Source organism: Mesoplodon mirus (assembly GCF_964341445.2).
Source record: "Mesoplodon mirus genome assembly, chromosome: X".
Lineage (NCBI taxonomy): Eukaryota > Metazoa > Chordata > Mammalia > Artiodactyla > Ziphiidae > Mesoplodon > Mesoplodon mirus.
In genome coordinates this window covers 6845604-6871366 of record NC_138981.1, presented here as the reverse complement: position 1 = coordinate 6871366, position 25763 = coordinate 6845604, and the positions used below count along the sequence as shown (strand labels likewise).

General features: G+C 49.6%; 1 protein-coding gene across 5 annotated transcripts in view; it reads right to left on the bottom strand.

Moving 5' to 3' along the window:
* SHROOM2 (shroom family member 2) overlaps positions 1-25401 on the bottom strand; it is a 142397-nt gene extending 116996 nt beyond the window's left edge. For 3 of the 5 annotated variants that reach the window (XM_082610558.1, XM_082610560.1, XM_082610559.1), the window contains exon 1: positions 25076-25401. In XM_082610558.1, the coding sequence (XP_082466684.1) occupies positions 25076-25240 (165 nt within the window). In that variant the 5' untranslated portion in view covers positions 25241-25401. The remainder of the gene's footprint in view (positions 1-25075) is intronic. The other 2 variants (XM_082610557.1, XM_082610561.1) reach the window with 1 other exon arrangement.
* Between the last annotated feature and the right edge of the window lie 362 nt (positions 25402-25763).

Genomic DNA, 25763 nt, shown 5'->3' with positions numbered 1-25763 from the left:
TCCTGCTGTGTTAAAATCCCTCGGCTCCAGCCTCAGCATGCAGGCTGCGCTCCCCTCCGCCCCTGCTTCCCGTGACCCCCACCCCCGGGCTACCAGAACCCAGCCAGAGCTAGACCCTGCTTCCCTGCCCTGGCTGAAAACATGCCTCCTCGGGTTCAGAAAACACACCTGTAAGGGTAGCCGGGGGACCTCTGGTCAGATGGACTGAATTTTCTTTTTGAGTCTTGCAGGGAGCTCTTGGTGCCTGTCTGTAAACCTACCAACACGAGTAAAAACTAAAATGTAAGGCCATGATTCGCCACCTGGTTGCACATTCAAACCTCCTGGCCAGCTTTAGAGTCACTGACACTGGGCCACCCCCGAGACCCCGACTTAAGTGGCCCAGGGTGTGGCCAGGCATCGATAGCTTTCAAAGCCTCTCCCTCCCCCCAGGTGATTCCAATGTGCAGCCAGGATTTCAATCCACTGCCCCCCACCCAGAAGAACTGTAAAGTCGTGCCCTCTCCCATACATACCCAAAACCTACAGTGACACTTCCAGGAGTCAGGGTCACTCGGGTTTTAAAGCTGACCAGAGGCTTTAAGGCCCGGCATCCTTTGCCACGGTCCATCTTACAAATGCATTTGCGCCTTTGGACGAGATCTCCCAACTGCTGCTCATCTTGTGAAAAGTGAGAATCTAGGCAGTGATTTTGTGATTGTTGTTACTGTGTTTAAATGAAAGTAAAGTTATTCTGAGAAACCGAGATCTGAAACAAGTAAAATGAGAGCTATCAAAGAAAAGTCATTGGGCTTCCCTGGGGGCGCAGTGGTTGAGAGTCCGCCTGCCGATGCAGGGGACACGGGTTCGTGCCCCGGTCCGGGAAGATCCCACGTGCCGCGGAGCGGCTGGGCCTGTGAGCCATGGCCACTGAGCCTGCGCGTCCGGAGCCTGTGCTCCTCAGCGGGAGAGGCCACAGCAGTGAGAGGCCCGCGTACCGCAAAAAAAAAAAAAAAAAAAAAAAAAAAAAAAAAAAAAAAAAAAAAAGAAAGGTCATTTGGTGTAAACTTTAGGTATTATGGTTACCTTATATCAAGCTATTCTGTCTGGGTCACCTGAGCCCAGCGGTGACACATACAGCTAGGTTATCCCCAAAGACCTCTGTTTGGATGACCACAAACCTGCCTTCAAAACCCAATATGCAAAAAGAAAGTAAAAGGAAGAAAGGTGCCCTTGACTTTGACAAAGGCCGTTGCATAACACATTCACTGAGTAGCTAAAACGTGTCAGGCGCTGGGCAGTGAAGTGGAGATGCAGATCCCAGGGGAATGCTGGGCCCACGCTGCCAGGCCCTGGAGTTGCTACCTGGGTAAGCTCATGCTAAGGGGGCCATACAGCTGCAGGAGGCCACAGGTCAAGGTGGAGTTGCCCGGAGAGCTGCAAACACACCCACAGGTTCTTCTTCCAGAAGGGAAGCGGCTCCTCCCTTTGCTGTCATGCAATACAGACGGTGCCATGAACACGGCCTGAGCGCCCAGTGTCGAGGGCTGTGCAGACTGTCCTTAACACCCAAGTTCCTAAACAATGAGCTAGCCAGGGTGCATTCTGGTCAGTGTGGATATAAACACAGGAAGAGAAGTAGCCACGCATGTAAGTTTCCCTAAAATGCCAGCCCATTGATTTCCCCCCTGCCAAGTGGATGATGGGAATAGAACCCCAGATTCTCACCATTTAGTGAGAACCCAAAAAGCTTTAAAAGCTAAAACTTCATGCTATCAGGAGGGTATCTGTGCAAATACTGTTTTCTTGAAGCAAAAACTAATTACACAATGAATGGTCTCCACTCAGAAGACAGAATCATGGGTAATTACCCCAGTCAATGAAGCTGGCTTAAAATACATTCCCTGCAATTCCTTTCATTTTGTTCAAGAGCGGTCTGGTTTTTCTCTGTAATATTGAGCTGCACAGAGAAATTTTTGAAACTTGAAGTTTCGAGATCGAGCCCTTTACAGCTATTCCAAGCACATATTATTCCATAACCTTTGATACTGAGGGGTTATTTTTCCAAAGCTCCTGATGTAAGAATAGTGATCTTTCATTCAGGAGAAATCTCTCCTGCTTTTTATTTATTTATTTTTAATAAATTTATTTATTTGTTTTCATCTTTGGCTGCACTGGGTCCTCGTTGCTGTGCGCAAGATTCCTCCAGTTGCGGCGAGCAGGGGCTACTCTTCGTTGCAGTGCGCAGACTTCTCATTGGGTGGCCTCTCCCGTTGCGGAGCACGGGCTCCAGGCGCGCGGGCTTCAGCAGTTGTAGCACGTGGGCTCAGCAGTTGTGGCTCACGGGCTCCAGAGCACACGCAGGGTCAGAAGCTGTGGGGCAAGGGCCCAGCTGCTCCACAGCATGTGGGATCCTCCCAGACCAGCGCTCAAACCCATGTCCCCCTGCACTGTCAGGCGGATTCTTAACCACTGCGCCACCAGGGAAGCCCAAAATCTTTCCTGCTTTTACTCCACCACATCTGAAAATGAGCTACTCCACTGCAAGAAGTGAAACTGCTTCATTCCTTTCAGCAGAGCATCCCGAGCAGCGGAGATGCTGGTGGTCCCAGTGGGTGGCACTCCCTTGCATCCCACCTGGGAATTCTGAGAGTGTTTGGCTTCGAGAGGATCTCCCTACCCTGCCCAGGTTCTGAACACTAATGCAGCGTCTGAATGGGGGAAAACAGCTACATTAACTGGCCTGGCCCAATCAAGACCCTGCACAGTGCAAAAGGGCAGAATTCTTGCGTGCTGGGATCACAGAAGCACAGCGGGGCTACTGATCTGCTCGCAGGCATTCCAATCTCCAGAATGCTTCCCCCACCCCCCGCGCTTTCCATCATTGTTCCCTGGACTCGGAGGCTCTAAATTCTGGAACTAAGAAAGGTTCCATGCAATTACTTTTGTCCAAACGCATCATTCCTGGGAGGCGGGGAGAATCAACGGAAGACTTCTGGGTTTTATGTATCTGAACTTAACGTGCTTCCCTTCTCTCACTAGAAATCAATGATTTTTTAAAACGCTTAAACAGTTAAACTAGAACGATTTGAGAGAAAACCCAGAATGTACTAACCTTGTTTGCCTAAAACCTAAATGTTGTTTCTTTATTTAAATCTGAAACATGATTTCCTGATTACCACCAAGAACAAAACATAGCCAAAAACCAAAAATGACTTTCTCAGATCCTCCCTCTTTCTGAGAAAAGTAATACCTGATTATGTTTTCACAGCATGTAATTTTAATGAATTGAAGGCACAACTATAAAAATACAATCTAGTGACAACTTAAATACAATCTACAACGGACTCCACTGGTGGCACAGTGGTTAAGACTCCATGCTCCCAATGCAGGGGGCCCGGGTTCGATCCGTGGTCAGGGAACTAGATCCCACATGCATGCCACAACTGAGGAGCCAGCGAGCCACAACTAAGGAGCCCGCCTGACGCAACTAAGACCCAGAGCAACCCAATAAATAAATAAATAAATATAAAAATTTAAAAAAAAAAAAATCTACAATTAAGAATAACAAGAAAGGTAAGAGAACAAAGCATGGAAAAGATTTACTCAATTACATAGCCATCGATTTTTATTCTAGAGTGCAATGAATTTGGCAAAAGTCACATAACCAGAATGGTTATTGACCTGTGCAAAATTAGGTGGTTCATTTGCCGAGTTACAGTTTTGTGGGGATTCGTATTATTTATATCGGGCTACAGCTTGGGGCTAAATTACAAGGGAAGTCTAGCTTTCAGTGCTACCACTGGAACTGGGTCCCCAAAGTGCAGGCTGCCAGCCCAGGGCTGTTTGATATTTACTGAACTTTTAAATTACTGCTTTTTCTATTATGCACAGAGGTCATTTCTACACGTGGTCTGTAATCCCTTCAACGGTGAACACACGTCCATGTAGAGACACTCTTCCTAACTTTTTTTTTTTTTTGGCTGCGTTGGGTCTTCGTTGCTGCGCACAGGCTTTCTCTAGTTGTGGCGAGTGGCGGCTACTCTTTGTTGTGGTCCACGGGCTTCTCATTGCAATGGCTTCTCTTGTTGCGGAGCACGGGCTCTAGGCACGCGGGCTTCAGTAGTTGTGGCACATGGGCTCAGTAGTTGTGGCTCGCAGGCTCTAGAGCGCAGGCTCAGTAGTTGTGGTGCACGGGCTTAGTTGCCCCGCGGCATGTGGGATCTTCCCGGACCAGGGCTCAAATCCGTGTCCCCTGCATTGGCAGGCGGATTCTTAACCACTGCGCCACCAGGGAAGTCCCCTAACTCTTTTTAATGAAAGGGACATCTGAACTTTCCGCCATCTCCTCACTTCTAGAGCCCCTGAAATCATCATTATGACATTTAATCCTCACCAGGGTATCGTTGGCTGCATGTTATTTAAAGCAAGAAAAGCAAAACCACTCTAATCTTCCCTTCCAGAGAAGCCCAGCCAATACCTAGCCTTTGCTTTGTTTGTGACATCCTTATTTTGAGTGATGTTTCATAAAAAGGAGGGGGGAAAAAAAAGGAAAAAAATTGAGTCAAAGTGACTCCAATGGTTGAACTAGACACCTACTTTTCAATAATTATTACACTCAAAGGGAGTTTTTTTTCCAAGTGATTCCTTTCCTTTCGAAGCAGCTAGGACCAAGCATGGAAAACACAGCAGCAAAGCAAGCCAAGTGTCTGTCTGGAACCCTCCGGAGGGCACAGAGGCCCAGGGGAGGCGCCCCTAGCACACCTGCTCCACGTGGCCCTGGGCAAGTGTGTTGAGACCACACCTGCCCATCACCCCAACTACACCTGGGCAAAGAGGAGGGGCCAGGGCTGCCCTGGAACACACCTGCTCCTTCCCCGGGGCTTTCTAGAAGTGCCACCTGCACGTAGGAGCTGGGACTCCCATGGCCGTGCAGCCCCAGGCCTCCACCAAATGGGATGGGAGAGGTGACCAGCACCTGCAGCCGCCAGGCTCCTTCAGGGCATCTCCAGCATCCTCCAGCCAAGCGCTAGGTGGACCCTGCTGTGCCCCGGGATACCACTCAGATCCCTTGCCTTCTCTCTATCGGCACCAGAGCCCGCAGCATTCCGACTCCTGCCCACACCCCCGCACCCATCTGCCCTCTGCTGCAGAGAGATCCCCGCCATCACCTCCTGCTTGAAAACCTTCCCTGGGCTTCCCTGGTGGCGCAGTGGTTGAGAATCTGCCTGCTAATGCAGGGGACACGGGTTCGTGCCCCGGGCCGGGAGGATCCCACATGCCGCGGAGCAACTAGGCCCGTGAGCCACAACTATTGAGCCTGCGCGTCTGGAGCCTGTGCTCCGCAACAAGAGAGGCCACGACAGTGAGAGGCCCGCGTACCGCGATGAAGAGCGGCCCCCGCTTGCCACAACTAGAGAAAGCCCTCGCACAGAAACAAAGACCCAACACAGTCAAAAATTAATTAATTAATTAATTAATTTAAAAAAAAAAAAACCTTCCCTGGCTCTCAGCGCCCACCTCACCCACGGCAGCTCCCTCCCCTGCCACTAACCTGCAGGAACAGCGTGGGCCCCTCCCCCAGCCCAGGGCCTGACTCTCTCCCCAGGCTGTCTGCCTGTGGGTCCACCCAGCACCAGCAGAGGAATCCCTGTGACATGCATGGTGAGGGGTGTGAAGGGTCCGCCCACAGGATGAGCCCTAGGAGGGGCCTTCCCATCAGCCTCCTCTCCGCCAGGTCTGGGCAACTCAAGGATAAGGCTGAACACCTTGACCCATTTCCTTATGGCAAGTAACAACTTTATTGGGCTGTGAGTCACATACCATAAAATTCACCCCTTCCAAGAGTAAATCCATATACAAAACAGATAACTAACAAGGACCTACGGTACAGCACAGGGAACTCCACTCAGTACTCTGTCATGGCCTCTATGGGAAAAGAATCTAAAAGAGAGTGGATACAGGTATACGTATAACTGATTCACTGCTCTGTACACCTGAAACTAACGCAACACTGTACATCAACTCTACGCCAATAAAAATTAATTTAAAAAAAGCGGAAATCCAGCGGGGTTTAGCATGCTCGGAGCAGTGCAGCCATCACCACTCTCTAATTCCAGCATATGTTCATCACCCCAGTCCTCCCCCTGACGACTGCCCGTCAGCTCTGGCTCTGTGCGTCTGCCTCTGCTGGACATTTATACCGAAGGAAACATACAGTGTGCCCTTGACCTGTGTTCATTTCAAATACCGAACACACGCATTAGGAAATGTGGTGTCCGATGGCTATTAACAGAAGGGCTGAATTTCAGTTCCAGAAACTCCCAGCTTTGGGACACACATGAGGGGCTGGAAGAAAGAAATCCACCTTCTGGGACCAGGGACTCCAGGCACAGTTCATAATAAGGTGACACAAGGCCACCCCCGCCCCAATCTTCCACATCACCCTCTTCTCACTACCCCCCACCCCAAGCAAGTCCCAGCTGAGGGTTCAGAAGTTCCCTGACACCTCCCCCATCTCCTCTACTGGTCCAAACTAGTCCTGCTTTAGAAATTGGTTCTTATTTCATGGGCATAAGACCATCTTGGGGCCACTGTTAAAATTCAGACTCCTGGGCACCACCAACCCTGATTCAGTAGGATAGCGCTTGTTAATTCCGATATAAATGGCAGGTGGGTCACACCTTTCTAGAGCAGCAGTTCTCAAACTGGAGCCAGCGTCAGAATCCCCAGGAGGATTCCCGACCGAGCCCCAGTTTGGGGTTCAGTAGGTCTGCAATGGGGCCAAGACTCTGCGTTTCTAACAAGGCCCCAGGTGAGACGGATGCTGCTGGCCTGGGGGCCGCACTGTGAAAACCGCCGCTTGCTGGGGCGCAACCCCCCTGCCTTTCCACATTGTCTATGGCTGTTCTCACGCCACAACAGCAGAAAGGCGTAGTTCGGTCCACAAAGCCAAAAACATTGACCCTGGCCGTTGGCAGAAAAAAGTCTGCTGACCTCTAGTTCACAGAGGATCATCCAAATATTAGAAATATCATGAGGATGTCTATGGCCAAGGTGAGACTTCTGGTACTTCATATGGATTTCAGAGAAGTGGGGGGGATGGCATGTAATTTTATAAAATCCTCAGGATTTTTACACTTTAAACAATGACCTTAAGAAAGACTTTTGGGGACTTCCCTGGTGGTCCAGTGGTTAAGACTCCATGCTCCCAATGCAGGGGGCCCGGGTTCAATCCCTGGTTGGGGAACTAAGATCCCACATGCATGCCACAACTAAAAAAAAAAAAAAGATTTTTTGGGAACGTCCCTGGTGGTCCAGTGGTTAAGACTCCACGCCCCCAGTGCAGGGGGCCTGGGTTGAATCCCTGGTCAGGGTACTAAGATCCCACAAGCCATGCAGCCAAAAAAAGAAAAAAAAAAGAAAGATTTTTTTTAAGTCACATAGAAAAAAGAGCTTTAGTGCACTCCTGTACTCAAAGGCCCCCGGCTAGAGCCGTAGTCCTGACCACCTAATATGATCTGCAAGCAGGCCACCTGGGGCTTGGTTTCCCACCTATAAACATAAACAACCCTGGTCAAGCCTCCCAGCAGGCTCATTATAGAACGGGGGTGAAAAGAAAGACTCAACAGAAAACTTGATCAACTGTACAATGGGATATGAAGATAATATCAAGGCACCCCCAACCCTGGAAAGGTTAAGTCCATTCAGGGATTCCCCTGTAGTCTGGGTTCATTAAACAACCAGAAAGGTTCGAGATGCGGAGCCTCATTTTCATTTGAAGCTGTGCTACTGCAAAGAGAGCAGAAAGGAAGAGAGAAGCTCATTTCCCAAGGAGGGGCGACGCCTTGCTGAGCTGTTATTGCCCTTGGCCACAGAGTGACCCTACTCAGTGTCTGCACCCCAGAATCCACCCCTGCAGACAGGAAAAGGCATCCCTCAACAGAAGAATGGAGGTCAGCAGGGTGCCAGGAGAAAGCACGGTGTCCTCGTTCCAAGACGGTTCATGGGCATCTTCCACGTCCTCAAGAGACAGGCTGCAGCTTCCGTCCTCCTGAGGACGGCCCTGCTGGGTGACCAGGGCAGTGGGTGCAGTTCCCCCTTTTGGCAACTCTCTACCCTCATCTGCGATACAGGAGAAATACGGGTGTCCACTTTCTAGGGCTGTTTGGAGATGCTCTACACTCGTGCACAAAAGCAAGAAGCAGCAGCCAAAAGCAAGGCTTCAGAAAGTTAGGTGCCACCCTACGGACGAAGACGATGCCGGGAACCAACACACACTCTGGAGTGTTCCAGGGGCCGAGGTGAGACGCTGACCGCGTGTGTCAGAGCAGGGGTCCACATCCTTTCTGTTGTCGTTAAGACAAAAGTCCCATGAGTTTTGAAAAGTGTTCTTTTTAAGATTTAAAAAAATTTTAAGGTTTCCAAGTGGTCAGTTTCCATTGTGCTTAAACAGCCTCGAAGCCAGAATGACCAATTCTATTCTTTTGATTTATGAGAGGTATGACCCACCCCCACCCCCACCCCCACCGGGGGGTGGGTCAGGGAATCGCAGTTCCCACGCCTGGGCGTGTAGATGGCAAGCTCAAAATGCAAGGAAAATACCCAAAAGAAGTGAGACGTACATCCACACACAGACAACCATGTGAATGTGCGACTGTCCACAGGAGCATTGTTCATAAAAGCAAAAAGGTGGAAACAACCAGATGTCAATCAACTGACAAATGATAAACAAAATATGCTCTATCCATTAAGTGCAATATTATTCAGCCATAAAAAGGAATGAAGTCCTGACACACGCTAACGTGGATGAGCCTCGAAGACGTGATGCTGAGTGAAAGACGCCGACACAAAAGGCCACGCGTTGTGTGGTTCTATTTAGATGAAATGTCCAGAAGAGGCAAACCCGTGGAGACAGACAGCAGACTGGTTGTTGCCAGGGGCTGGGGGCAGGAGGAACGGGGAGGGACTGCTCATGGGCACAGGGTTTCTTTTGTGGGTGATGAAAATTTCTGGAATTAGAGCGATGGCTGCACAACTGAGTATACTAAACCCCACCAAACGGTACGCTTTTTTAAAAGGATGAATCTTATGCTACGTGAGTTATATCTCAATTTAAAAAAAAATTTTTTTTAGGGCTTCCCTGGTGGCGCAGTGATTGAGAATCCGCCTGCCGATGCAGGGGACACAGGTTCGTGCCCCGGTCCGGGAAGATCCCACATGCCGTGGAGCGGCTGGGCCCGTGAGCTGTGGCCTCTGGGCCTGCGCGTCCGGAGCCTGTGCTCCGCAACGGGAGAGGCCACAACAGTGAGAGGCCCGCGTACCCCCCCTCCAAAAAAATTTTAAACTCAAGGGAAAAAACATTCCGGCAGGCCTGCCCTGCACGCTCTCCAGCTCCCCCAGGGAATGGAACGGGCTTCCTCAACACCGTGCATGCACCCTTAGTCCAAGAGAGTGCAGAGCTGGGAGACATGTGCAAAGATCCCGAGGTCAGAATGCTCGCGGGGCTGCCAGGATGGCAAGGAAGCCAGGCCGTGGTCTCTATGTGGATCCACAGGACGAGCGCCCCGTGGCGCCAGGCCCGGGCTGGTTCTGGCCGACGGCGCGGGGCCGCAGGTGCTCGGGGTGGCCTGGCCCCCAGACTGGTCACAGGTCGGGTTCTCTGCGGCCTCCACACTCCCTGGGCCACCCCCTCCTGCAGCTGCCCATGACACTGAAGTCTGGTTAACAAGGGACCTCGGAGGCAGTAAAGACAGCAGACATGCAGCCCTGGAGAGCAGGCGAGGGAGACTCAGGACAGCCCACGGGCCCTCTCCCCTCCTCCCCGCTGCGGGGGATTCTGGCAGGGCTTCCTTCACACGTGCGCGCGTGCCTGCCTTTCCAGGACAAAGCAGGACCAGGCGACAGCGATGTGGTGAGGCCGGGGGCACCGTCTGTACAGGGCAGACTCCTCCAGTCCCGCACGCTGCTTTTCCTTCCGCTGCCCGTCTCACACCGCAAGTCATCCCCTGCCGCTGGGAGGCCTGGGAAGCGTCATCCCGTAATGGCTTCACAACATGCATGGCCTCGTTCTTTAGAAACACCTAAGGTTTCTTCCTCAGTCAAGGCAGGAGGGAGGACTCCAGAAGACAAGGCTGGAAATGGGCAGCTGAAAGGTAAAAAGCCTTCTGGAGCATCTAAGGTGCAACACGAGGAGTTACCTTTCCAGCAAGAGCCTGAGAAGCCCAGCCAGGCTCCGGCACGTGCACTGCTGGGAGTCTAGACGAGGCTGGCGCACGGAGAGTCCAGAGGCGGTGACAGTACAAGACCAGTCCCGTGACTGCCCCGAGAGGCGATAACGGAGGCCAGGACACCGGGGGTGAAAGAGAAGGTCCAAATATGAGACACCGAGGCTCCAGGGACTGGGTGATCGGTTGGCCACGGAAGGTCAAGGAGAGACAAGCATCACGGATGACTCCTGCATTGGGGGATAAACCTGTCGGCCGGCCTGGAAGTGCAGGAGAATTAAGGTAAAGAAGGTGCAAGATCTGCATCTGCAACACGCTGAGCTGGAGCAGCCGGGGTGGTACCCAGGGGGCTCTCCCAGATTCTGGGCCTGCAGTGGAGACCTAAGAGCTGTCTGCCTGCCTCAAGGAAGCGCACGAGACCACCTAGACAAGAGAGGAGAGAGAAAGGAGGGGCCTCCAGCAGAAACCAACACTGCCGCGCACGGCCAAGAGGAAGAGCCAGCAAAGGCCACTTTCACGAGGGTCAAAAGAAAGAGGAAGCGTTTCTGCGTGAATGAGACATCTCTTTCAGATCGGCAATAACACCACAGGGAATTTGAGAATTACACTCTGTAAAAGCAGGGAGCACGACAAGGAGTGTCCTCAATCAGCAGCAGACAATGTAAATTTACCTTTGGGGGTAAAACTGCACAAATACATGCAGTGGTGTGAGGTTCTAATCATTTTTCTCCAAAATGCCAGCCCCTGAAACACGGGGAGGAACAGGGGAAACAGTAGCCCCACCCCAGCTCGTAACCCACAGAGGCATCCACTTGGGACGATTTCATCCACTCTGTGGTGAGATCAACACAAAATAAATATGACTCGAGCAGCAGCAAGGCCTGTCTTTTCAAGTCCAGATGTTTCCTTTCCAAACTTTCATTCAAGATTCAGGGCATCTAAACACTAATGAAAATTAAAAGAAAAGCTGCACCTACCAAAAAAAGCACACAGTTGTTTTAAAGACCAACATATATATATATATATATTTTTTTTTTTTTGCGGTACGCGGGCCTCTCACTGTTGTGGCCTCTCCCGTTGCGGAGCACAGGCTCCGGACGCGCAGGCTCAGCAACCATGGCTCACGGGCCCAGCCGCTCCGCGGCATGTGGGATCTTCCTGGACCGGGGCTCAAACCCGTGTCCCCTGCATTGGCAGGCGGACTCTCAACCACTGCGCCACCAGGGAAGCCCAAGACCAACATATTTGATCAATACGAAGTACTCAGTTTTCCAGAAGTTAGGGTTTTCTTTTTTATATGCCTGTCTACAAAAAGCTAAATGATAAAACTCAATATATACCATAGTAACAAAACATCATTTTTAAAATTCCAAGTGGCATACACAAAACTCAGCTTCCTTTAAGCTAGCATGTGATTCCAAAGATTGTCTACAACGTAATTCTTAAGAGAATTACATTCAAGCAACTCACAATCAGATCTGCACGGTACCAAGCAAAGAATTCCACAGACGGGGAAAACAAATTCAATATAGCTCTACTACCAAAAATAAGATTATTAAATGTTTTGGGTTGCTGATTATCTTTTCCCTTAGTTTCAATTTTTTGAAGATGGTTTGAATCTTTCTGCAACAAGAAAAAACAGTACCGCTATGCTTACGAACTGACAAGCACATGTACAATTAGCACAGAGAAGTATCATTGTGTGTGTTTACAGATTTACAAACACGGCACAATTCATCCAGACAGAATCAGAATTTCATCAGCTTCAGCATTTCCAGGCCACAAGCAAAGAATCCCTTCACCTCCTCTGAAAGTCACGGAGGGCCACCGGGGTTCCCCCCACCCACCTTCCCAGGCTTTCGGTAAGCATTTCAACACCTGGAACAGAAGAGGCTCTCCTTCCCCACCCCTCTCAGCACCCCCTGCCGCCAACCCTCAGATCCCCACACCAATGCCACCTTCCTCCGGGGACCAGCTTTACTTTGCACTCGGCTTTATCTCCCTTTCCTTGACGGTCTACCTCATGTGTCTATGTATTCTATTCCCTAGGGAAAGGAAGAGCCTGCAATACAAGGTCATAATTGATTAATCTCATAGAGGCAGCCCGGTTAATGAGGATTTAATGTAACCCGCCCAGGCAATACCCTCTGCACTTGAACCAAGGTGGTAAGTAAAGCACAATTCAACCAGCAGAAAAGTGCACGCCCTGACACCATACCGGCAGCGGGGCAGCCACCCTCCTCTCCTCTGGTCAGCCCTCCCGGGGGGCTAAGTAGCTGGACTGGGGAGCCTCCCTGTCTCTGCCCCACCTCTCCATAGCTCCCAGGCAATCGTCTGCAGGGAGGGGAAGGCAAAGCAACACAGGGTGAAAATTAAATTACCAGCTGAGGGAAAAGGTACGGTGGAAAGAAGCTGAACTTCTGAGCCTGCAGGTCTCATTTTATGTAATAAGTGTGCAGGGAATAAGCTACATGCTAATTGGAGACCCACAGTGATTCCTTCTACAAAGTAAATAATCATTCCCTCTGTATGGGTGTAAATTAAACATTATATATTCCGTCTCAAAGCTAGCGGTATTCATTAAAAGGAAAACTTTTGAAAACAAACTTATGGTTACCAGGGGGGTAACGGGGGGGAAGGGATAAATTGGGAGACTGGGATTGACGTATACACACCGCTACATATAAAACAGATAACTAATAAGGATCTACTGTACAGCACAGGGAACTCTTCTCAATACTCTGTAATGACCTATACGGGAAAAGAATCTAAAAAAGAGTGGATATATGTATATTATAACTGACTCACTTTGCTATACACCTGAAACTATCCTATAAATTATTTACAACACTGTAGATCGACTATACTCCAAAAAAAAATTAAAACAAACAGAACAAAAAAACAACAACAAAAAAGAAAATTCCTGATTTCTCTCCAGATTTCGTTTGTTAGAATAGTCTAACTCTTGTAGTAAGTAATCAAAGAAGCGGGTCATGGCCCAAATGCAAGAGGCTTATTTCTTGCTCAGATACTGGTACTACTGGGAGGTCAACCAGGCTATGGTCAGCTAGCTTCCTCCTCAGGCATTCAGGGACCCGTGCTGATGAGGCTCTGCCCTAGGACCATCTTCATTCCAGACAACCAGCAGAGGAAAGCAAGACAGGCGGTAAATGGCCTGCATCACTTCTACTTGCTTCTGATTGGGTAGAACTATGGCCTCATAGCTGCAAGGGAAGCTGGGAAGTGTAGTCCAGCAGCACGTCCAGAAGGAAAAGGAGACACAGGCTCCCGTGAACAGATAGCATCTCTACCAAACCTGTGGGTCTGACTCCATGCCCTGAAAGATTTTCTACTGCCAGAAAGCAAAGCAGTGAAGAAATGGAGTTTGTTGTCATGGGATATTTAACCTTCATCTTTCCTACTATTTTCACTTCCCAAACCACTTTTTAAAATCTTATTCTTCTGAATATCACATTGATCTGAAAGAGCTACCTTTCATTCATATTATAAAAAAGAAAAATCAGTATTATTCAAAAACACTTTAGGGACTTCCCTGGTGGTCCAGTGGTTAAGACTCCGCGCTCCCAGTGCGGGGGCCTGGGTTCGATCCCTGGTTGGGGAACTAGATTCCACGTGCGTGCCGCAACTAAAAGTCCGCATGGCGCAACTAAGAAGTCCGCATGCCGCAACTGGGAGTCCACATGCCGCAACTAAAGAGCCTGCATGCTGCAACTAAAGATCCCGCATGCCACAACTAAGAGCCGGTGCAGCCTAAATAAATAAATAAATATATTTTTTAAAAACCAGTTTTTGGTAGAAGGGAGAAAATAATCACTTTCAGTGATTATTATTATTATTATTATTATTAAGTGATAAATACTGTATGCTGACACATATATATGGAATTTAAGAAAAAAAATGTCATGAAGAACATAGGGGTAAGACAGGAATAAACACACAGACCTACTAGAGAATGGACTTGAAGATATGGGGAGGGGGAAGGGTAAGCTGTGACAAAGCGAAAGAGCGGCATGGACATATATACACTACCAAACGTAAGGTAGATTAGCTAGTGTGAAGCAGCCGCATAGCACAGGGAGATCAGCTCGGTGCTTTGTGACCGCCTGGAGGGGTGGGATAGGGAGGGTGGGAGGGAGGGAGACGCAAGAGGGAAGAGATATGGGAACATATGTATATGTATAACTGATTAAATTTGTTATAAAGCAGAAAAAAATAAAATTAAACTTAACTGGTAAAAAAAATAAAAATAAATAAAAATAAAATTGCCATCTAAATTTGGAAAAAAACAACCAGTTTTTGGTAGAAGGGAGAAAATAATCACTTTCAGTGGGCTGTAAATAGCACAACTAATGTACTGGAGCTGGGCATAAGATGTGTATTTGAATTAAATGCTTTTCTACAAATCCAATGCTAAACAGTCAGAATAAGCACCAAAATCTCTAGGAGACACATTAAAATGTTACCATACAAAATCCAGCTTAAAGTCTTTCCATGATAAATTGGCAATTTCATACATTAACATTACTTTTTGAAGAAATTTTTTCACATGAGTTTTTATAGTTTTCCAAATTCTTAGTGAAGCAGGATGAAGTAGGGGAAAGGGGGGAAGGGGAGGAGAGATGGAATTTAAATCTACTAGAACTAGGGCTTCCCTGGTGGCACAGTGGTTAAGACTCCGCCTGCCAATGCAGGGGACACGGGTTCGAGCCCTGGTCCGGGAAGATCCCACATGCTGCGGAGCAACTAAGCCCGTGTGCCACAACTACTGAGCCTGTGCTCTGGAGCCCGCGAGCCACAACTACTGAGCCCACGAGCCACAACTACTTAAGCCCACGTGCCTAGAGCCTTTGCTCCGCAACAAGAGAAGCCCCCATGATGAGAAGCCCGCGCACCACAACAAAGAGTAGCCCCCGCTCTTCGCAACTAGAGAAAGCCCGTGCACAGCAACAAAGACCCAATGCAGCCAAAAATAAATAAAAATTTTTAAATGTAAAAAAAAAAAAAAAATCTACTAGAGCTATCTTTCCATACTGACTCATTTCACCCCTGTGTCAATATACTGAAGTGGGAATGATTCTAGTTTGACAGCCTGAAGGATTAAGGGTGAGAAAAGTTTAAGGACAGAGTGCACGATTCAGCTACATATGCAAGACGTTCTCTCCAGACTGGAACCACTGTGGCCAGAGCAGGAGGCAGAGACGACCACTCTCACGTCGCCAAGCGAAGCAGGGCTCCTCTAAACTGGCAAACCCCGCAGCAACGTTCAAATCTGCCCCACACCAGAAACTTACGTTCAATAGGGGAAACATTACTATGTGAAGGGATGTGACCAGCCCAAAAGAAACAAGCGAAGCTATGGCCTTAAAGGAGTCCCCAGAGAAGCAGCCTGGCTAGATCACTCACCGGCGTACACCAGCCTCCAAAAAGCCTTGTGGTCACCCACTCTTACATACCTGCAGACAGCAAGGACGAACTGAGCCTCCAACAGAAGCCAAACAAACACACAAAAAGCAGCGGAGCTCAGAAACGGAATCTACACGGCAAGAAGACATTTTTTAAAACCGGTTTAATATTCTCAAAGATATGAAAGAAGAACCATGAAACAAGATCAGTAGGGTATCAAAAAGGAACATTCGAGAACAACACTAACAAAACAAACAAACAGACAAAAAACAAACAACTTTGGAAATAAAGAAAACCCAAAAGCACACATTTAAAACTCAATGGAAGGACTGGAAGATAAGGCTGTACAAAATCTCCTGAGAACAAAAATAAAGAGAAAAGAAAAATAAGACAGAAAAAATTAGAGTTAGTCCAAAGGACTAAGAAACAGAAAGCTTTGGGACCTCCTTGGTGGTGCAGTGGTTAAGAATCCATCTCCCAATGCAGGGGACACGGGTTCCAGCCCTGGTCCGGCAAGATCCCACATGGCGCAGAGCAACTAAGTCCGGGCACCACAACTACTGAGCCTGCGCTCTAGAGCCCACGAGCCACAACTACTGAGCCCACGTGCCACAGCTACTGAAGGCCGCACGCCTAGAGCCCGTGCTCCGCAGCAAGAGAAGCCACTTCAATGAGAAGCCTGTGCACCGCAACGAAGAGTAGCCCCTGCTCACCGCAACCTAGAGAAAAGCCCGCATGCAGCAACAAAGACCCAACGCAGCCAAAAATAAAAATTAATTAATTAAATTTAAAAAAGAAAAGAAACAGAAAGCTCTGTTGTCTCCCCAACAGTACTGTACACCAGCGGAGATTAGATCACCACCTGCAAAGAAAGTGCCTAGGGAAAACCATCTCCAACCCAGACTTCCACACCCAACAATCCATTTACTGTCAAGGTAGGATAATGACATTCTCACATAGAGAAGGTCTCAAAAGACGACCCACTGTGTGTATGAATATAGTAAAAGATTTTTTGCAACTGGGGAAGATGCGGTGGACAAATCAACGATATGCGCATAGAAAATTAGGCAAAGGAACAAAGCCTATCCTTACCCTTGGTGGTTATGAAAACTTGTGCAGGAGAAATAATCATAGTTTGTACCACCAGGCTCAGCAGTGTTGGCACTGGCACTCAAAATAACATACACACCAAATACTGCTAACCAAGTGGTTCTCAAAGGGGGCAATTTAGTTTTTTATTGTTTTATTTTTTTTTGCAAATGCTATAACATTTTATTCTGTCAATTATGAGATGAAAAATTTTAAAAATAAATTTTGTCTTTAAATAACTTTTTCTACATATTTGCAGGATGCTTTACCATTTATTTTTATTTTTTTTATATTCACATGAATTTTTTTTTCTAACATCCTCATTGGAGTACAATTGCTCCACAATGGTGTGTCGGCCCCTGCTGTACAACAAAGCGAGTCAGCCACCCGCATACATACATCCATCCCCACGTCTCCTCCCTCTTGCGTCTCCCTCCCACCCTCCCTATCCCACCCCTCCAGGTGGTCACAAAGCACCGAGCTGATCTCCCCGCGGCCGCCCCCCACCAGCCATCTTCCCCATCCATTCATCTGTCGATGGACAGCCAGGATGCCCCCAGGTCCTGGCCCCCGCAAAGAGCGCCACAATGAACACCGTGGCACACGACTCTCCCCCGAGCAGCCATGGTCTTCTCAGCGCACAGGGGTATTTTTTTTTTTTTTATAGAAGTAGAGTTGATTTACACTGTGCGCCAATCTCTGCTGTACAGCAAAGTGACCCAGTTCTACACAGAGACGGTCTTTTTTTTAATATTCTTTTCCATTATTGCTTACCACAGGATACTGAATACAGTTCCCTGTGCTCTCCAGTAGGACCTTGTTGTTTATCCATCCTACATATAATAGTTTACATCTGCTCATCCCAAACTCCCAGTTCAAAGGGGGCGATTTTTGTCCCCCAGTGGACATCTGGCAACGTCTGGAGACGTTTCTGACCATCTCAGCTACAGGAGATGGAGGAATCTGTACTGGCTTTTAGTGGGTGGAGGCCAGGGATGCTTCTCAACAACCCACAGGGCACAGGACGGCCCCCCACGACAAAGAACTATTTGGCCCCAAACGTCAGTGGTGCTAAGGTTGAAAAAACACTCTTCTAACCAAAAGTATGATGTAGTAACATTGGGAGTATGGGGACCCAAGGCATGTGTCTGGGTAGTTGGTGTGGAAAAAAAGACTACATCCCAAGGTTCCATAGTGGGAAGTCAACAGTTATCCCGAAACGGAACAGTGAACGTAGCAGCCATAGAGAATATAGGCAAATGCCCAAAGAAATCAGCTAAAAAGTTTCAATAGCTTCTCCAGGGAAGAGGAAATGACAGTGGGGAACTGCTGGTATGATAACAAGCCCTGCAGAACTATTTGATTATTTCAACCCTGCAAGAGCCACTTTGATAAAAATAAAAACAAAACTCAAAAAGATACACTTAAAAAAAAAAGATACACTACCATTTTGTGTCTTCCCTCCCTTGAATAAGTAAAATGTTGCCTTTAGAGCCCACACAATCTACCCTGCCTGAGTTCTTGTTGACCTTCACAATTTGCCTTTGATCTGCAAGTCCTGGCCACCTTTGGCCAAAAGGAAGACCATCGCAACCGTTCCCAGGCCATGCGGAGCACTGTTCTTCCAGATCCATCCAACAGAGGCTGCAGACATTGCCTCCAACTTCATACCCAGGAGATTTTAGAAAAACAGGCCAGGTTAAAAAAAAAAAAAAAGTCACCTGTGCATTGCAACTCAGAACATCCTGGCTTTTCAGAACAACCTTATTTGTTCGAACGTAAAATAAAGTTAGTCCAATTATGTTTTAACCATATCCTACCGTCGTCCTCCTACTAAGATATGTTCCCCCAAAGAGAGGCCTTAACATTCGCACTGGTCAGGGAAACAGGCTCCACCTACCACAGGGCCATGCAAATATCGAATCCAGCAAGGTAACAGGAAAACAATTCTTCCAGAATACACCCTCCCTCTGTTGAACGCTGGCAAGGTTTTAAAAAGACCAAAAGAGCAATATGCAACCCTGAGGGCTTTCGAAACCCTTCGTGTGGGTGGAAATTGCAGCTTGGAAGAGTGCGGCTTGCATAATTTCTCATCAAAGGATGGCCCCATGCCTGACTGCAGTGCATGAAAAGTAAAAGAGGTAAGACTGAATAAAAAGTCTGTTCAGCCTTTAAGTCCTTAAATTATCTCGTTGACTGTTTACACTGCGCCCAGTGTACAAGAAGAAAAGCTCCCCAGAGCCCCGAAGAAATCCTCAAATCCAGGTTCATTTGCATGCTGACACAAAACAACTTGGGCAAGAGGACAGCTCCAAAATGCCTTCCAAATAGAAAAGCCAGCCCTTTCCAAGCTGGGAGCCCAGTTTCTTTGGCCAAGAAATAGAAAGGTGAATTAAGAAATCCCAGCTCGTTAGGACAAGGTGAAAACGGGTATTTTTATGAGCCTTCCGTTCTCATTCTCTTCTACATTTAGCTCTCGGGCAAACTTGTTTTCTTCTTTTCAAAAGACGAATGTCAGGACATGTTACGAAGCACTCATAACTGAACCAGAAGGGCAAAATCCATCACGATGCCTAAGTGTGACGGACAGCTTAGGTTTATAGCTTTTCACACCGTGGAAGCTTCTGGATTTATAGATGTGAGTCCTGCTGAATTAATTTCTACGAGAGGAAGAACCCCCCCACCCATTGCACCTCAAAGCTCCAGCACCAGAGCTCGGGATGGGACTTGGGTCTCTCTGCCAGACTTCCCACCCCTGCACCCAAAACACCTCGGGAGGACCAGGGGTAAGGACTAACAGGACCCAGCTAGGCACAGGCTGGGACAGGGGAATAAAGATATATCTGAATGCCAGCTGGCAAGGCAGGTCTTCCCTTTCCACCAACTGGAAAGGTGTTTCAGCACAGGAAAGAAAACTCACCCTCCTTTTTTTTTTAACCGTACTATTAATTTTTAAATACAAATGAGTCTCTGGCATTACACTCCTCCGAACAATCAGCAAACTGCAGCTGGCCTCAAAGAGGCTGGGATCTCTCAGCGCCCAGGAGTTGCCTCGGCCATAACGGTACCCACAGCACCTGGGTCTGCCAAGGAGGGGCACCCAGCCCTCGCCCACCCACCATCTATTTCTATGGAACCCCGGGAAAGCGGCAGTGGTCCTTAGACGGGTGCTGACGTGGGACTGTGCTTCAACACCGACATCGAGCAAAACCCAGAGAGGCTGAATCCATCGGTTCCCGATCCATAGCTGAATTCAACAGACCCCTCCTTTTTCACAGCCTTCAGTGGTAACTGATCAAGTACGTGGCTCTTGGGGGCAAATATAAGCACGTCCAGACAACAACTTGTCCTGACCAGGGTTGCCAGGTCACCAGCGACCGTGACTCAGCACACCCCATGAAACGGAGCCCCTTTCAGACCACCGCAGAGGTACCTCCCACCCCCAACCAACAGCTAGTCTCGGCCCCAAGCCTCCGCCATCGGGAGCTCTAACGGCTGACACAGGACATCTGCCACCTGGGTGTGTGGGCCAACCCCCCAAAAATGTGCCCTGCGTCCCCTCCACCCCGCCTTCAGCATGCAAACCAAGAAGGACATTTGAGGACACGGCCTGGCATCCAGTGAAACGCCGAATGGTCCGGAGGCTCCTGAGAGGGTGTGTCAGGCTGGGCACCCCAAGCCCCAGCTCTCCCACACCTCCCCCCAGGACGGCTCTGGTCCCCAAAGGCGATCTGAAAATCAACGGGGTCCCAAAGGAGCCGCCCATGGGACCAGGCCAGGCCCAAATTACCGTCTTCTTTGGAGCTCCTGGCTAAGGCTCTGGCATTCTTGGCAGAAAGGGGTGAGGAGGACCTAAGAAACGGTGAAAAGGAGGAGCAGGGGCTTCATTCCTCCACCCCCCCCCCCCCCCCGTTAACAAACATTCCTGAGGCCGAGGGGGGTCCGCTGACACCCAGCTGGCCCACTTAAGGTTTCCTAATGAATCCCCAACGGCCCTTCTGGAATTCTAGCCCCTCCACTGACACGTTAGAAATCAGGCCCTACCCACCCCCATGGAACTTTTACACTTGCTGAGCGGATGGGGAAAGAAAGTGCCACGCAGACAGCAGGACCACGTACAACATCGCACCTACTTACACAGCTCCTGAGAGGTCCCGCATCAAAGCACAGTCTCGGAAACAGTAACAAGTCAAAGTCTTTGGAGTTTCCTAAGGCACGGACATTATTTCTGCTCCCTCTCGGACAGCAGTATGAAAAACTGGGGTTCTGTGTATCTTCCAGCCCTGGTAATACGTCAAGCTACAAGTCAGTGTCAATGCAACGAATGGTTGCAAATCTGGTTGCCACCTTGCTGGGGGACTTTATGTGTGCACTTTGAATTCCAAGAATGCCACTCCCGGGAAGTCAGTATCCCTTTAACTTCAAACCCAACCCAGAGAAAAGGCAGTCCTCACCCAGCAGCCCCGCTGAATGCCCATGAAACACAGCACTTGGGAGTTCCTGCTTCCATTTCCTTTCTCCAGATACAAAAATGCAGATGAAGCAAGTATTTGTTTGAGTTTTACTATGTAAATAAAGCCTATTATCAGGGCCAGCGCTTAGGAAGAAAACAGCTTTCTCCGCCAAAGCTGACTATGCCAGGGGCCTCTGAGTATCTTCAAAAAGAAGAATTAAGCACAAGCGTTCAAAGCTAAAATCCTTTCAGAGCAAAAGTGATATAGTTACTCTAGCGAGGGTGATTTGTGCCCAGGAGACATCTGGCAACGTCTGCAGACTTTTCTGGTTGTCACACCTGGGGGGTGGTGCCAGTGGGCAAAGGCCACGGCTGCTGCTAGACACCCTACAATGCATAGGACAGCGCCACCGCCCCCAGCAAAGAAACATCCAGCCCAGAACATCGTAGTGCCAAGGTTGAAAAACCCTCATAGGATGTGACAAAGTTACTGAACGTGGCATTGCAAGTGATTCCAGACAAGAGCAGATGGCACCAAGTGGAGAGAAAGCAGAGATATGCAGGGTCAAGATCTGGTCCTGAGGACCCTTCTCAAGATTTGCCAGGTTTGTGACCTCAGGGCACGCCACTGAACCCTCCTTGGCCTTAGCTGTTTCATCTACAAAATGGGCTAATGAAACTCCATCAAGGGGCTTCCCTGGTGGCGCAGTGGTTAAGAATCCGCCTGCCAATGCAGGGGACACGGGTTCAAGCCCTCATCCGGGAAGATCCCACATGCTGCGGAGCAACTAAGCCTGTGCGCCGCAACTACTGAGCCTGCATTCTAGAGCCCGCGAGCCACAACTACTGAGCCCACGAGCCACAACTATTGAAGCCCATGCCCCTAGAGCTCGTGCTCCGCAACAAGAGAATCCACTGCGATGAGAAGCCCGCGCACTGCAATGAAGAGTAGCCCCTACTCGCAGCAAATAGAGAGAAGCCCGTGTGCAGCAACGAACACCCAACGCAGCCAAAAATAAATAAGTAAATAAATAAATAAAATAAAAAACTCCATCAGGAGATCAGGGATTGAACCAGCCTTGTTCTTGGCATCACTTCCAGTTCTAAGATGTACACTTCTATGAGGCTTTCAACTGAGACACTCACCATCATAAACAGAGTGCGTCCTCTTACACTGGATCAAGTTTCTTCCAAGTCAGATTCTGTTAGAAATGAGCTGTATAATATCCCAGGGCTCTAATATGTAACAATGTAATTACAAGGTTTTTTAAATGCAAAAAAAAAAAAAAAAAAGCTATTAGAAGGCCTATTATTTAATGAGCCCTAGAGATTTTTCAGTAGGTACTGGAAAAAGAAGATTCAAAGCTTGGATTAATCTAAATTCTGGAGGTGGAACAAATTTCCCCAGTCTCCAACACAACAGTCTATTTCTTTTTTTTTTTTTTTTTTTTTTGCGGTACGCGGATCTCTCACTGTTGTGGCCTCTCCCGTTGCAGAGCACAGGTTCCGGACGTGCAGGCTCAGCGGCCACGGCTCATGGGCCCAGCCGCTCCACGGCATGTGGGATCTTCCCGGACCGGGGCACAAACCCGTGTCCCCTGCATCGGCAGGCAGACTCTCAACCACTGCGCCACCAGGGAAGCCCTATTTCCATTTTTTAAATGATTATAATGGACACGCTTTCATTTACCCTTCTCTAATAATGTGAGTTAATTACCAGCTGTTGGATTGTAAGCAAGCATCAGTGATGACTTAATCCAGGAGGAACGACAAGTAGGTGAAATACTGCAAATACCATGCAATACAATGTGTGGTTAAGGAATATATACATGCATGTGTGAGCACACGTGTGTGCATGTGTGAGCACACATGTGTGCATGTGTACACAAGTGTGCGTGGAAATCTGTCACTGATGTCCCAAACTGTCCTGAATCCTAAGCAAAGAAACCACAAATCTCCAGTCACAGTAAAGCACCTATAAAAACCAAGCAGCAGTTTAAGGGAGGGACATATGAGCATCTCAGATAAGACTCATAAGCAGTTTTATTTCTGCAAAATCCTGAAGCACGATCTGGAAAGACAGGGCGTGTACCCCGCTACCAGCCGAGCCCTACCTACCCACACACCTTAGCAACTACCGTGACAGCCAACCCAGGGACCACATCAGGAGCAGACTGCCTGCCTCCTGTGCCCTGAATAGGCCCTGGTGTGTGTCCACGGGTTTACTGTCCACCTCCTTCAGTTTCTAGAACAGGGTCCTCTTGCACAAGCAGAAGAGAAACCACTAAGAATGCGCGGGGTTTTTTAGAACTTGAGGTACAGAGAAAGGAGGAGGTTCCCTTCTCCAGCTTCCGGTCAAACAACTGAATTTTAGAGTTTAAGTCCAGCTTTCTTACACTGCATAAGCCCAAAAAGCAAGATGTCATCTTAAATAATGTTTTACGACTTACTCCATCTGCTGTAAAGACAGGTCCGAGGAAGACAGGTTGAATCGCGCACACGCGTGTATTCTTTTTTAAGAGAATCTCTAGAAACGATAAAAGTCTGAGTAATTTACCTGATATCTTTTTAACTTTTACCATCAGAAATGCCCGGTAAAACTTTTATTATTGAAAAGGCACAGATTATTATGCCTTAATGCACGTACATGCAGGAAATGCCTGCCCTGCACAAGGTGTACACTCTATGGCTGCTCCACCACATACATTTCTCCAAAGAATCCAATTCATTAACGGGTTGCACGTGGGTGAAACTTAAAACAACAATGACAGCCTCTTTCCCCGGTTCCACATAAATTCAGTGCACGTCTCCCCTCAAAGTCTCTAGTTTTATAAATATAAAAATGAGAGAAAATAAAGATCAGAGAAGTTCAGTGTCTCATTTACTACCTAGACAACAAAGCCACGCCGCCTCCCAAATTCAATCCGGTGGGGTGGGTTAGGAGTCACTTTAGTTCTTCCTGCCGTGGTGAAGCAGGAAAGCAGAGAAAACCAGTAAGTCACCTTCAAACGCTACTAGAAGCCAAGAATTTTTGCATTTTAAAGGGAACTTTGTCCCCAGGAATGGCGCGGCCCAGACCTTCCCAGAGAAACTGACCAATAGACACTTTTAACCAGAAGAAAACAGGACGACTGGTTTGCTGTTTGTGTGCTTTTACAGGTTTATACAGGTTCGGCTGGTAAGTTTCAAGATGGGTTTTCTGTTTTGAGACAAGAGAATTCAAAGTACTAAAGTAACCCCAATACATACACACACACACACAATTAGGAACTTATTTTGGGGGCTCAAATCCCACTTTTATAAAAGACGCTGAAAAGTTTCAATTTGTTTTTGCAGGTATCCAGGGCGCCGTGGGTCTAGGGCTGGAAGTGAAAGTCAATAAATATTGATGGGCTTTTGGGAATCGAGAAGCTAGGCTGGCGGCAGCTGCTAGTCTGGGCTTCCTAGCGATAACGGGTGCAGGTCCAAGGGGTGCAGAAACAAGTACCTAGACACAGGTGGGGACGTCTCTGTCCACCCCCGGCACGTGGGAATGTCCCTCCCCGACCTCTGGGTAGGCCCACAGGTGCAGGCCGGCGCAGGCGAAGCCGGGAGTGACAGGGGACCCTGCCAGGCCCTTCCCCGGAGGGGGAGGGGAGGGGACCCGGAACAGGAGCCATTGGAACTGCGCGGCGCTGGGAGCCAGCAAGACCGGGAAACAACGCTGAGTGGCCAAGGTGGCGCCCGGACCACACACCTATGCGAGTCCTACTACCCACGTCCTCGCAGGTGACCCAGGCGGACGCGCGTTCCGGGCCCAGGGGCGCGAACCGGACACCCCCTCCTGCGCTCCTACCCCCCGACGAGTCCCTCGGCCCCAGGCCACATCCCGGCTGTCACCGTGCGTGTCCCGCGCCCTCCGTACCTTCGTGATCACCAGCGGCTCGCCGTGCTCGCGGCCGCCCTTCAGGGTGAAGCCCCAAGGGGCGCCTCCGCTCAGCTGCACCTCCACCAGGCGCCCGCCATCGGCCGCCCGCGCCTCGGCCTCTGCCAGGCGCTCTGGCCGCGCGCGGGGCTCTGCGCCCTCCATGGCGCGGGGCGCGGAGGCGGCGCCGCCGCTCAGGCCCCCAGGGCCGCCCGACCTGCACCCATGCACTCCGGGGAGCCCCGGCCGGCCGAGGGCGAGGGAGGCTCCCGGAGCCCCGCCGCCGCCGCCGCCGCCGGCCACTGGCAAACTTGCGCTGCAACTTGGGAGGAAAGTACCGGCCCCGGACAGGGAGGGAGCCGGGAGGACGCGCGGCGCGGCGCGGCGCGGCGCGGCGCGCGGGGTAGGGCGGGCCCCGGAGGGGGCGGGCCCGCGGGGAGGGGGCGGGGAGCGGCGAGGTCCGGCGCGCGCTCCGGGGCTCGCGCCGCTCGGGGGGCAGGGGCCGGGGCGAGCGCTCGGGTTCCCGCGAGTTGCCCGGAGGGTGGGAGGCGGAGGCGGAGCCGGGGGAGAGGTGCGCTGTCCGGGACCCCCGCGGCCTCCGGCGGTGGGAGGCGCGGGCGTCGGGGGCGCGCGCCCGGGGCTCCCCAAGTCGCCCCGAGGCTGGGAGCGCGCTCAGGACCTCGCGCCG